The sequence below is a fragment of the Stegastes partitus genome, unplaced genomic scaffold (assembly GCF_000690725.1).
Source record: "Stegastes partitus isolate 25-593 unplaced genomic scaffold, Stegastes_partitus-1.0.2 Scaffold892, whole genome shotgun sequence".
In the NCBI taxonomy this organism is placed as follows: domain Eukaryota; kingdom Metazoa; phylum Chordata; class Actinopteri; family Pomacentridae; genus Stegastes; species Stegastes partitus.
Window position 1 is genome coordinate 136,406 of NW_007578623.1, and position 14,619 is coordinate 151,024.

The following is a 14,619-nucleotide window of genomic DNA, read 5'->3' on the forward strand; positions in this document are numbered from 1 at the left end:
TTTTGAGATATCTGTCTCCACCTTCCAGGAGAACAACAAAATTGCATCTGAAACACTCAGCAGCAACTTGTCTTTCTATAAACTTTTAAACCACAGAACCCGCACGAGCTGCTGTCATGAGTTTACACTGGAACTTCTTCCATCGTTTCTGGAAAGACGCGACGCTGTTAAAATTGTGAAGTAAACTCGGCCAGAAGTGCTTGTCGGAATAAAACCCCATCTCCATGCAACTTTTCCAGTGTTCCCTGCACATTAACATCTCTGTAGCTTTCTGAAACCAGTAATCCAACATTCACATCCACTTTACAGACGCTACAGACGCCAGCAAAAGCAAGAAAATATGTTTCATCGCTCCAATTGGGGTAAACTGATCTTTTAACATTCTTTAGTACAGTGTGCAGCTTGTTGTAAACCCTCCATCGGCATTTGTTTTACTGCTGAGAGATCCCGTTTTTCCTCTGGCAGGGCTAATGCTCGTCTTGTGATAAAACCAGCCTCCGCTTTATGATAGTTCGTGAAGATGAGCAGAGGAGTCTCGGGTGTAAAGCTGGCCCCGCAGACTCCTGATTGCCACCCTGCTTTTTCCAGAAACACCCTGTCGGTTTCCATCGTACCACAGTCTCAGGTTGGACCCCGCAGCGGCAACTATCAGCCGCCGCATGTCCTTGAGTGTCCCAGATTTATTCCTTTCTGGAGGAGGTCAGAGGGGGTGGTGGTGGTGGCGGCGGCGGTGACGGCGGTGGCTGTAGGATGTGGCCTTGAGTTACCCGGAAGCAGCGGGGTGGCTGGACGCGCCGGGCAATTTTATTCTTAGCGGACAGGCGGGGGAGGCTCCGGCGAGGCCTGGTGCCACGCGAGGGGGCGAGAGGGCGTGTCTGACGTCACATCCACAAGTGGACGTGGGCGGGGGGGTGGTTTGAGGCCTGACCGGGGATTCAGGGAGGTGCAGGGCTGTGGGTTCGACTGCTGCTGAGGCAAGACGAAGAAGAAGACAAGGAGGAGGAAGGAGAGAGTCAGCGAAACGGCTGAGGAGGAGGAGGAGGCGGAGGAGGAGATCGCCTTCATCCTCACTCTCCACGGGCTCAGAGCTCACCACAGTCGCTCAGCGCACACCAACGCTGCTGGATGTGGTGTGGTTCAGCAGAGGCAGTGTGTGTGTGTGTGTGTGTGTGTGAGGATCTGCTATTACTAGGCGATGTAAATATGCGTCTGGGAGGAAATTGCTTTGCTACTGAGATTATGTGACCCTGACTGAGTGTATTTACATATAAATACATATTTAGACTGCATATGTGAATGTCTTTCTGTGTGGTGTCGAGTTACGTAGCCTTGTATGTGTTTACACTGCATATAAATATACAAATATTTATATGTGTGAGCCCTGGATGTGCATATGTATGTGATGTTTGGACATGTATCTTGTTTTGTTTATCTACGTGTCTGAATGCATATCCCGTATTACGCTGACCCTATTAGCCCTCCGCCGCCTCCGGCTCCTTCTTCTTCTCTTTCACTTTTACAGACGACTTCCTCGACACTTTCTTGTCCCCTGACTCCTTGCCGGCCTCCTTCTCTTTGTCCTTCTCCTTTTTCTCCTTCTTCTCCTTGGAGGAAGAGGATTCCTTCTTGGACTCCTTCTTTGCCTCCTCCTTGGGCTCTTTGCTCGAGTCCTTCTTCGACTCCTTCTTCTCTTTGGACGACTCCTTCTTCTCCCTTTTCACCTCCTTGACGGGCTCATCGCCGCCTCCTGCTTCTTCTTTCACAGTCGCCGCTGAAGGCTCCCTGGACAGCTCCGTCTTCTCTTTTTCTGAATGAGGAAAAAGAAATGAAAAGGACTTTATTTACATTTCTTTACATGTGACAAAATCTTTCGATATAATAATAATAATAATATTGCATTAAGTAATTTTATTTGTCCGGGTTTTTCAGTTTTATCCACGATGAAAAACTTCCTTTTTGAATGTGAAAAATTCAAGTTGGGTGCACAAGAAAACAACGCAACTGAATACAACTGGGTAATGGTACAGAACAGAAACTAAACATAAGACTGAAATAGTAGCAATTGAACTATTTTTGTATAATTAGGAGTCAGAATACAGTACATCTACTTTAAACAGGCTAAATAAATACATAAAAAACAAAAACGCATCTGTAGTTTTATGCTTTCTGGCCACAAAAGTTAAGTGGATAAATCTGAAAATGCCAGTTTGGTGTTTCAGTGTGCATGAGGAACACCAGGCTTTTAAAAAACGATGACGTAAGCCCGCGCAGGCACAGTTGGAAGCTGTGCCAGTAAAGTTATGAAGAAAGTCAAGAATACATTTATGTTGTTTCCAATTTTCCCTGTGATCTCGCATTTTGAATAGGCGCGTAGCCGAACACACAGAGTAGCCATTGTGTTTAGCCCCGGATTGATGTTGATTTTGTCAGATGACGTCGTGGCTGTAAAATAAAGATTTCTGACCGCAGCGGCAGCCTCAGAGTTAGCGCTGGCTATTTACAAGCTGCTATTAGATTGCTGTTCTGCTGTCTGACAACAAAAAAATATATATGTAAATGAGGGGAACTACATTTTAAACCACTGCAGAAGTGATCACGGAGAGCAGGAGAGGACTGAGTGGAGGTTTAAGATGCTGACAGACAGAGTAAATGGCTTTAAGTCCCACTCTTAAGCAGATCTGATGCACAGTTTTGTAGTTTGCCAGCTGGAAAGAGAATAAAGAAGAATTGATTCAAACTTCTCCTGACGTTTAAGGTATTTTAGCGTTAAGGGTTTTTGGCAGGCTGAGTCACGCTCTGGCAAAGAACAGCCAGGTAGGGTTCAAAATGATAACGAGCCACAGGTTGTCTGAGAGTACGACTCGGGGATGGGTCGTCATGTTGTGAGCCCGCCGGAGTCTAAATGAGGATTAACTGACGTTCGCACAATCAGCTGTGTTCTTTAACAGACTGATGCAAACACACCGCCATTCTCAGGGGTCTTTAATATGAAGACAAATTGAGCGACAACAGCACCTGTTGCATGACAAAGGACCCCCACTTAACTAAAGTTACCCTCCACCCCTTCCAAACACACACACACACACACACATACATACACATACACACTCTGCAACCCCGCCTCCTGCAGATTGGATTGGCTCTCTGATAAGATGATAACAGGACTGTTGTCTGCCAACAATGAGATGCACTTCTTATCTCCATGAGAACGGAGAGGGTTTAGAGACTGGAGACTACGGCCTGGTATGTGTGTGTGTGTGTGTGTGTGTGTGTGTGTGTGTGTGGAGGCTGCAATACAAAGAACCGCCTCTGAGAGTATCTGCATGTGTCTGCGTGTGTGGATGTATCTGTCTTCGCATGTACGTGGTGGAGACTGCAGGCTGCTCCCTAAACGTGTCTGCGTGTTCACCGACTCCAGAGAGGAGCTCTAATCAGGGCAGCTCATCGTCTAGGGCTTAAGAGCCTCGGGTGGAGTGTGTGTGGCAGACGGGTGCCATAAACGGTCTTTTAGCATGTAAAAGGCAGACTGTATAGGGTTTATAATAAAGTTTCTGAAAGACTCATAGGTGGGGATCATGGTGCTTCAATACATTGCTCATAGTGAGGCATGTGGAAAACAATTGTGTTTTAAAGAAAATTCAGAAAGGATGAATGATTGAATTTGGCTACATAAATTACAGAAATCTGTATTTTTATAGTCTTCATACCTCAAGCATGTAGTTTTCAAGTGCTCCAACCTTTAATTTCCTTTTCTTTTTTTTTTTAGCTAGACCTGTTCACATGGAATGCAACGTGAAAGCAAAAAAAACCTGGATGATTAGAAATCCTCAGTCTGCAGTTACAGTAGTTTATGCTTCCCAGTTTAATATGTGCTAACTGAGAAGCTTCATTAAGCAACTTGTGCTTTTCCGCATGCAACCACTCGTCTCCCCACCCAACCAGGGCCAAATCGACTCCAAATAACCGCACCACCACAAAACTGTAACCATAAACACAGGCAGAAGTTAACATACATGCACATGTGTACGAAAACACAAACACGCTCTGTCGGTGCGACACAAGGGTGTCACACACAAACACGCACTAAATCGATCTGCACTTAAAGACAAGTGAGTGAGAACAAATAATTTGGGAGCACGAACACAGAAATAACCGACCGCAAGTTGTTTGTGCAAATTTACACTTTTGACATGCAAATTGTCCCCCTCCCTCCCTCTCTCTCTCTCTCCTCAGAACTTTTACAGTCTGACATGAAAGAAAAGTCGGGTGAGGGTGTGTCCGTATCTAAGCAGCGAGCTATAAAGAAACAAACGCCAGAAAAGAAAGTGTTTGTCTGCGACTATAACTGCATCCGTGCAACATGTCTGCGTCTTGGAGAGTGCGGCGAAGAAACCACAACAATATGTGTGAATCGGAGTTTTTATGTCGTGTCTTAGTGACCGCGTCATTAGTGTGTGTGTGTGTGTGTGTGAGTGGGTTAATCCCGTAGCGACAGTCTAATCCGCGCTGGATGCTAACTGTCTGGTTACCACTACACACACACACACACACAATCCCCCAGTCGGCACATCAGTCCATGGCAGCTGAGCCAACAGACACCAGGAGTATGTGTGTGTCTGTATCTGTGTGCGACAGACTTTACGGTTGCAAACAAACTTTGCAGCATCAGCTCACATATTCTAAGAACAGCGAACTTACACACACCCCGGAAACATTTTCATACTTTCTTGGACTCATTTTAGCTTCACAAGAATCATCAGCGCACATACATGTTAAATGTAGACTGATTTCTGTGGACTGATTGTGGCCCTTTATTGGTTTGTAGATGTCAGACTGGCCATGAGGTTCTCCTCTAATCTAATGGATGCGATGACTGAATGCATTATGTATTGTTTACTGGATACACTCTGCAAAGGTCATGTATGCAAAACTGATTTAATAAAACTGTTTTCAAGATCTGAGGTTAAAAGTTCATCACCGTGTTACACATCGTGTAAAAAGCAGTCGATGAAGCTATTTCACACACAAAAAGTAGGGGAGGAAAAAAAAATCAATATTAGCTTTTCAAAAATCAATAGCAGAGGACTGGTTGTACGAGTGCAGACACGCATCATTGTGAAAAATAAAGGGCTGAAAAAAAAAGGAGGAAAAAATCAGCACAAGCGGTTTGACCATCAGTGTGAACCTGAGTTGAACCTGAAACTGATCCTGGTAGCGGTCAGGTTTGACACCTCGGTCAAACTGCTCTGTTTGGTGTCAGAGTTCAGAACTTAACCCAGTACTGTCCGTTCAGATTAGCGCTGACGGCAAATCTATGACTGTGGCTGCCGACATACTCTGCTCCGATGGCAGGTAAACAATCAGCATTTCGGGCACGGGTCAAACCCTGATCTGCCGGGTGTCAAAGGTCAACGGTCCTCACCTCTTTGGCTTGTTTTTACAACATAAATGTGAACTACAACAACGTGGGCCTCCCTCGACTTTAGGGGTTTTCTGTGATACAACAATAAAACAAACTTCGCTCAACCTTAGCCTGAAATCTGAAGTGTTACATCGTCTACTGTGTTTACTGAAGATTCCTAAATGGTCAGTATCTGGTTGTACAGATGGTTTTAGTTTTGTTTGTCAAGGTTCTGAGATGTCTGTCATTTTTTGGTGACACAATCACCACAAATTAAATTCCAAAATCCGATTGACGTCAGTCCGTTTGGGTGGAGGCAGAAATCTCGGATTCCTCATTTAGGAGAATCAACCATGGGAACTATGTGCAAGGCAGGAGACAAGTGAGAAAATATTTCTTTTGTAAGCCAATTCATTAAGCTCTCTGCATTTAAAGACGCTGCAAAGCAGAAATCCAGTGGAGCTTTCTTTAGGATTAGACTACTTCAGTCCAGGACATCATTTCTACAGATTTATTTTACCATCCATCCATTATCTATACACCGCTAAATCCTCACTAGGGTCATGGGGGGCTGGAGTCTATCCCAGCTGACTCAGGGTGAAGGCAGGTTCACCTGGACAGGTCACCAGTCTATCACAGGGCTACACTTAGAGACAGACAACCAAGCACACTCACATTCACACCTATGGACAATTTAGAATCACCAATTAACCTCAACATGTTTTTGGACCTTGTGGGAGGAAGCTGGAGAACCCGGAGAGAACCCACGCTGCACGGGGAGAACATGGAGACTTCACGCATAAAGATCCTGGTGTCCTCACTGGGACGTGAACCGGCGACCTTCTTGCTTCTTCTTGCTGCGAGGCAACAGTGCTAACCACTGATCTACCTTGCAGCCCTCAGATTTATTTTCTCAAACATAAAATAAAAGTAAAAGAACAGTTTCTCCTGCAGTTGTTTGTTCTAAACAGCAAGACTCTAATGTTCGTTTAACAAATGACAAGCTGATTCTGACATATTAAAAAAACAAAAAAAAACAAACTCGCAACACAGATGCAGTGTGTATTATGTAGGAAATTTTACAGTTAGAAGATAACCTTCATGTGCTGCGGTTGACAATGTAATAACTGCACTGTTTCCACTTGACCTCAAACATCTTTCGCATTTCTGTGTCACTCTTTGTTCCTGCTTATCAGTCATGATACGTGTCAATACTAATGTATCTGCTCTAAGCCAGGAATAGCCAACATATCGCAGCTGTTATTTTTTGTGTGGTAGTTTAGTGGTGCTGAATGGACAGCTCCCACAAAGATGACTTTACATGTATCTTCCAATTTGCTGCACTATTGTTTGCTATTGTTATTGCAGTACTTGTCATTGCCGTGTTGCTTTATTCACCAAATGATGATTGTAGAAGTTTTAGCGTTCCTCTTTTGGACCGTCTCTGTAACTGTGTGTGTGTTGGTTGAATGACCTTCTCTATTACTTTGATTTCACTGATGTCAGAGGTTTCGTAGTGAAAAGTTGAGTTTCTCGACTGTTTTTACATTCACAAAGAAGCAGCTCTTACTAAAATGTTGATGCAAAGGAAGTCAGAATGAATATGAGGTCTGACGGGAATGACAGAGGATCCTCTCATGCAGGAACTTGAATCTGTGCAGCACAAGAATGATCTGATGTGTGAAAAATGTCCATGTACTTGTACGTCAAGACATTTTCCATTCTCCCTGGGAAACCATCGTCCCCTCCTAGGTTTTCATTTTTCCTCTCCAAGCAGGAAAAGTGTGTGAGAGCCGTGTCCTCCAGGGAGCGGTAGCAAGGAGTCGATAAACATTGACGTTGTAAGACAAGATGGCAGCTTCCCTCCTGTATGGAAATCTAAAGGGGTCAGGTCACATCTTGTCAGTCTGCTACTTCAACAAACTAACAAAGTGGAAGTCTGTAGACTAAACAGAGCGGAGGCCGGTGCTCGGCTTCGCTCTGTGCCGCCGGGATCGAAGTGACGTTAAGCCCTTTTCACATGGGACGGGAGCTACCTGGAAACAACTTTCGCCAGGATTACAGCAGCCGTTTTCATCCCGTGTGAATCTGCGAGAGACGTGTGTGTGTGTGTGCGGATGGGGTCTGTTTGACAGGAAACCGTAGGTACTGTAGTTCCTTACGCTGCACATCATTGGTTACAGTGAATTATCCTTGAGGGAATAAATCTATTATAATATTGTTCTCCCAAATTACTGAGGAGGTGTTTCATTTTAAGGAACATGCTTCTCAGCAAGAAAAAAAAATTGGGAAATCACCCCACTCATGCAGAGGCTGGCTTCCCTAATGACATGATTGCCGTTGTGTGGTTTGTTAGAAGGTCCTATGTAGCCGAGGTATTTGGCTGTGCGTCTCTCCTCCAACCTTAGTTTGGGTTTCCATGTTTCCATATTCATTTTAGAATGTTTTAATTTGAACAAAGATGGTTTATTAGTCCATTGTGGTAACTTCACCTCAGCTGTGTGATTATTTTCTGTCACGGAATCAGCTTTTTGTGTATATGTATTACTCAGATTTGGGTTTGTGGTTGCCAGTTCAAATCCCATGGTGAACTGCGGATGGGAAAAGTGAATGAGTAAGGCTCAGTGAACACCCAGCTGCTGCAGGGAAGCAGCTTGGTGGTACTGGGCACCTCTCAGCGTGCCTGCGAGGCCGGAAAAAGAGCAGGAATGAACTTTCGGGAAATAGGAAGGCCGATTTTCTGAAAATTCTTGTGCTGCTTTGATCTTGGCCATTTTCCCCCTTGAAAAACAACTCAGATTTCAAAAGAACTTCAGTGTATTTATCAAAGTCAGACAAAACATGTGTATCTCACAAATTATTCATATCCAGTTGTGTTTTTTCCCCTGTCAAACACCAAACACACAACGAATAAGCTAAGATTGCCTCACGGGGAGAATATTTCAGGGTTTGAATACCACTTCTCTGCACAGCTGGAGAATAGGCGGTGTTTTGATGCATATTTTATGCTGCTTATGTTTATTGCCTTTTATTAAAAACTGTAGCTCCAACAGAAGGGTCATCGCTGCAGGTATTTTGGTTGTGAATGACCAGCAGACTTTCAGCGGAGTAGGTTTTAGTGTACGTACAGATTTTTGAGGCTCTTTTTTTTCATTTGGGAATAGTTTGTGCACTTCTCACTTGATTAAGACATGATTTCCTTTGCAAAATTATCTTAAAACCAGTGCACCCTGCCTCCGAAAAACAGCGTATTAAAGCTCTTCATCTTCCACAACAGTTTAGTGGGCAATCCTTGTTTGTTCCTTGTGGAGCAAAAACAAAAACCACAGCAACAAAAGTCAGTGTATCGATAAGATAAGGAGAGCGACGCTATCTGCGCTGCGTTCAAAGCCCACATGTTCTGCCTGGGTTGACGTGTTAGCGGCGGATCACGGCGCTGCATTCATCTGCAGGCAGCCGTAGTCAAAATAGAGGAGGCCGCACAGATCGCCCGCATCTCGACCCCGTCAGCATGTAGGACGCTGCAGCTGAAACCTGCTGATTTACAGAATCCACTCTGCTCAGCGTGTGCGTGAAACAGAAGGAGAATCTGCCAAGGACCGACCGATTGGATCTCTGGTGTAGTGTGCGTCGAAGAGTGTGCACTTTTGAGTGTGTACGCCTCCTGAGATCGTATGTGCCTTTGTGTGTGTGTGTGCGTTTGTGCGGTCCAGACGAGGCAGTTGGACAGGACACAACACTATTATGTTAAGTCTAAAAACAAAGCTTTGTGGTCGACAGCGTGGGAAATGACTGAGTGTGTGATGGAGAAAGGAACGCACACACACACACAACACACACGAGACAGAAAAAGACTAAAAAGTAGATTTTTTGTTTTAAAAAAAACAAAAGAAAGAAAGAACAGATCAAAACATTGCCGCTACTCACTAAATGAACTGGCCAGCAGGTTGATTTATAGGGTCACTTCCCATACTAAGTGCTAAACTGTATTATGTAGTGCCCCTGTATGTATCTGTACTCATTTACAAATGATCTGCATTTGCTGTCAGATCCCGAGGACACATTTTCTGCTGGCTTGATTTGCTAATTTCAACATCTTACACTTTTTTTTCCCAACTGGAGAGCTCACTTTGACGGCTGCTAGGTGGTATTTTGGAAAAGGTATTAAACAATAAACCGAAGAAAGCGCAGAGGATACAGGAAAACATGGGTTACACAAAATAAATCACAAAAACATTTTATTTAAAAAACCCCAAAAAACAATGCTAAATGATGCAAAAGAATAAGGAGAACGTGCGTAAGAGAAAAAGAGCCTGAGAAAGAGCTTGACAGTGGCTGGACAGCCAGTATTTAATACTATTCTTGGTGTGGAATGTGCTGTTGAAGCACAACAGGCCTGTCCATTGCTGGGTGTATGTGTGTGTTTGCAGACCACTGACAGCTCAGCTAAGATTGAGCCCTGCGCTACACCTCCCATGGAGTACTACATATACACAAACTGCCCAGATATTTATGTGCAAATGGGCACCCAGGCACGTACACACACTCACTCACTCACACACACACATACACTGGTTATTATTGCAGCCTGCGTCTCACGGTGATGATGTGGAATATCTTTGCCAGCACTGAAAATGTTTCTCATACGGAAAAAAAAGTGGAAACGAGAAGAGTTTGGAGAGCATTTTACTCGATTTGAATCCAGTACTGAACCTGCTTATAAAATCTGAATCTCTCTGAACCATCACTGAATAAGAACAACTACATTTAACAGTTTAAATTAGATATTTTAGTTCTGAGAAGCAGAATAGTTGGTGTTTGACATGAAAGAATAATTACAATTCACTTGACTGAATGCAATTCTTGAAGACTTCTCTTCGTTTTCTTCACACACACTGGTTGTTATTGCAGCCTCCGTCTCACGGTGATGATGTGGAATATCTTTGCCAGCACTGAAAATGTTTCTCATATGAAAAAAAAATGGAAAAAAGAAGGGTTTGGAGAGCATTTTACTCGATTTGAATCCAGTACTGAACCTGCTTATAACATCTGAATCACTTTGAATCATCACTGAATAAAAACAACTGAATTTAACAGTTTAAATAAGATTTTTGTTTGCAGTAAAAATACAGTTCTGAGAAGCAGAATGATTGGTGTTTTAATTTACGGCTATGAACTGTAAATACAAATAGTGGCACAGATAAGACATTCTAAAGAATGCATATATTACGTGGTCATTAAGTATATGAAGAGTTCATTTGCAAAAACAGATAACTCCATTTTTGTAGATTTTAAGAAAACGCATTTGTTTTGTTGTTTGCTTGAGATAACATCAATCAAACTGAAGTTGAGTGGATTTGACTCAGTAGAAATGACACGACAAACATAATGATAACTTAAGTTTGATTGATATTGTCTCAGGTAGACAAAGGAAAAGTGGGTTTTCTGATGGTTTGTGAAGATGGAGTTATCTGTTTTTGCAAATGAACTCTTCATATATCTTACACATTGAACGAATAGGTGTAGCTCCTTTACTTTAGCGCACATTACTTTTTTTTACTTGCTCCAAACACTGGACACTCTGTTTCAGCAAGAGAAGACTCATTACTTTGTTGGACAGTAAAGGTACTGAAGACAGCCAGTTGTGAAGCTTTTGTCTTTCGGTCTTTGCTTGAGTACCGACTCAGCCCCGCACTGAGATCATTAACAAGACAACAGGCAATTACGAGTTTAGTGCTTCAGTGAGTTATTGCATCAGTATGCCAGTGAGCCAACCGAAGTGCCGGTTAGATGACCTTACAGAGCCTGAAACCCCCATTCACCCGCAACTTTCCAACGTCAAAAGTAGGGCAAATATTTATTTTCCAATAATGACATTTCGAGAAGTACCCAGCGGGGTGTGAAGGTGTGTCAAGCAGGCAAAGTTGAAACTTCAGGAGAGAGGGAGAGGTGGAAGTGGAAAAAAGGTGACGGAGACGGAAAACCCACAGAGGTGCATGCAGAAAGTGTGTAAATTAAGGAAGAGAGACAGACAAGAGAGGAAGATGGTAATTCGTGTTCTTAAATGAGACAACAAAAGAGAGAAAAGAAACGAGAGACAAAGATCCAAAGAGCGAGAGAGGCTGACGGAGACCACTGCTCGCTCTCTCTCTCTCTCTCTGGGTGTGGTATTGTGGGTGGGTTCATTCCCGTGGTTGGCCAAGATATTTTCTCTCTGCTCAGCTACGCCCTGCTACTAACCAGTACACACACACACACACACACACACACACACACACACACACACACACACACACACATAATGTACAGAAAAATATACAGTGGCCAGTCCGAAGAACCAACATTTTGGCCTGATACAAAAGGACATGAAGTTTTCCAGGTCTGGTGGTGACATAAAATCTCTCCCTCGCTGTCTCTCGCAAACACACACCGACACACACCAACGTACACAAATACACACATGCACGCCTCCGTCAACTTCCTTGGCACTCTGTGCACTCTGCCTAAATACAGTCGCCCACATCAGAGAGGACATTTACAACGCTGGGCGAGCTACACACACACACACACACACACACACACACACACACGAATGCACATGTAAATTCAATTTTACTTCGGTATACACAAAGCTTATATGAAAATATGTGACATCCGATGCAACATACATGTGAATACACACACATACACTGAGCCTACAGGATGCTAAATCTACTGTGTGTGTCTGTGTGTTTAGTCGGCTCCTGTGTTGTGGTCTGCCCGTTGTTCTGCTCTGAGATACAACAGTGAGTCCCAGAGAGTGTTTTAACACTCCTCTGCCATGGCAACACACACACACACACATATGTGCACACACATATAGACACACAGGACGAAGGTTTAGCCACTAAAAATAACTTGATTTCAAAACTACTGCCACAAATAGTTCTTATTTATCAATTAACATCACATAAAGTGCAATAGACTGAAAAAAAATAAATAAATAAAATGAATATTTGCAGTTTTTGGTGTTAATAACAAGACAGTCACTGTTCTAGACTTGCACATAGATTTTCAGGGAGGTCGGCTGCTCCGAGCGTCTTTAAATACATGCCCCAGATCTCTGAATTTAGGTTGTCTCGGTGTCTAAAGGAAGATGCTGAAATCTGGTTTCTGTGGAGGCCATACCATCTGCTGCAGGACTACTTGTTCTCAGACATGACGGTTTTGCATATAGATAAAAATGGAACAAGTGAAGCGCTTAAAACTCCTGCAAAGTCCTCCACATATACTGACAGAGCAGCCTGGCAAGCATGGCTGGTTTTACAGAAACCCCTCTGCACCACACACCCATCAAATATGCCCACCATGCTTTTGTTAAAAATATAACCAGTGTGTGTGTTTGAATACGGCTTGATTTTCATTCTGGTTGAGCCTCTCTCTCACACACACACTGGGAACGCAGTGGGAGGATGAAACGTGAGCTCTCTCGCTGGCCGTTGAACCCAGTAATATAGAAATAATATGTTGCGGTCAGAAATTTTCAATTATGTAACCAGAATCTTGCAGGTTTTAGTTTTTAAATAGCTAATGTGTCTGTTAGTGTTTCTCTTAAAGGACCCTCGAGTGAGATGGTATACAGTGAAACAAGCTGCTGCTCAGCTGTCTTACTGAATGAATGGTTTATACATTTACCACAGAGGAGCACTGTTCCCCCTCACACTATTGTCTATTGTCACATTTAACCACTGTACTCCTTATATCAAGTTAAACATAAAACTGGTGCATAATGGAACATTTTAAACATAATTATATGATCATTAAATCCACTTCAGGCTTTCCTTCAACCATTCGCCGTCACCCGAATGTCTAAAAGCTTTGGTTTCAATCGGTCTGAAACAACAGGACTGTCTCCCTGTGTTTTGGTGTTAAAGAATCTATTAGTTTTCCAACAGGTTTGTCCCTGAAAGTGATTAATGTCACTCCTACTAAAATGAACATGAGCTTAAAAAACCCTCTCCTGTTGTTGATTTAACCTATAAAATCTAATTTCTACAAATCAAAGTTGCTCATTTAGACGTTTGTACATGAAAATAATCAGCTCCTCCATTTAAAACAGTTCAGATACGACTCCTCTCTAGAATGTGCAGACCTATGAACTCCCCACTCAAAGCAGCTCCGGCTCACCAGCTACACTACGACTCAGTTCAGACAGTGTTTAACTACTCTACATTACACAAAGGCAAGTTGAAACGCTGGAGTAATATATGTTGGATATGGACATCGATCCTTAAGAAGATTAATGACACTGAAAGTCCAACTGTGGGAGTTGACAGAATTGGTCCCTTCGGTTTGCTATGTATGAAAGTCCAAAATTATACATCTGTGTTGTTGAAACTGTCATTGGTTCACTACAGTTCAAAGGTGAAAATGGTAAGCAATGGCATGGTCTGCTTATTTCGCTCATCATTTGTCTTTTAGCATAAAGATTTTCACTACAGGGTTGTCTTGTATAGTCCAATGGGACAACGTCGAACATTGAACTATAGATTATTTGAAGGAAAAACGTACACATTCTTTTCATGTTAGCAGATTTGGCTTCATAAAACCTGTTTCTGAAATTAGAGACGGAGGTTTCATCAAAATATTGCAGATTTATATCATCTGACTTTACACACCAAACGGCCGAAACCTATAGCGGCCGCTGGTGTCTTATATCTTGCGTCTAAGGAGGCGCTGTTAATTTTAATATCTCAGTCAATTGATTTGTTGGTCTATACTGTAGCCATGAATCCATTAAGATCCCTTGTATTTGTTAATTTAACTTCACAGATGTTGAATTTACAGCCTATCCTGCCGATGCCCTCACTGTAACTCTCTCCTGGATGACAGCATCGGCGAAACTCCCAACGCGTGTGCATTATAAATGGAAAGAGCAGAACAAGCACGGCTGTGACCTTGGCTGTCCCTGCAGCCAAATTATAAAAATATTAGCAGATATTTTCAGACCTTTTCATATTTCAGGGCGCTGGGTGTTTTCCTTGCCGCTCATGCAGAGCGGAGGGAGGAAGGGGCAACACCCTGGTTGGCTAGCCACAGACGGAGCACCCCGCTGGGGGAAACCGTGCACACAGACACCCCCTTTCCCAACCTTCAAACCAGGCTGAAGGATCCCTGAGGATCTGAGGGACACCACAGTGTGTATACAGGTAGACTTTACAACATGTACACAAAACCAC

At 43.2% G+C, this 14,619-nt stretch overlaps 1 protein-coding gene across 1 annotated transcript in view; it reads right to left on the reverse strand.

Moving 5' to 3' along the window:
• Nucleotides 1-920: 920 nt before the first annotated feature.
• The window catches only part of LOC103365952 (protein PTHB1-like), a gene marked incomplete at its 5' end in the record, with an annotated part of 141,266 nt that continues 127,567 nt past the window's right edge, over nucleotides 921-14,619 (reverse strand). The window contains one exon of the mRNA XM_008293535.1: nucleotides 921-1,807. Coding sequence (XP_008291757.1) covers nucleotides 1,473-1,807 — 335 coding nt within the window. The remainder of the gene's footprint in view (nucleotides 1,808-14,619) is intronic.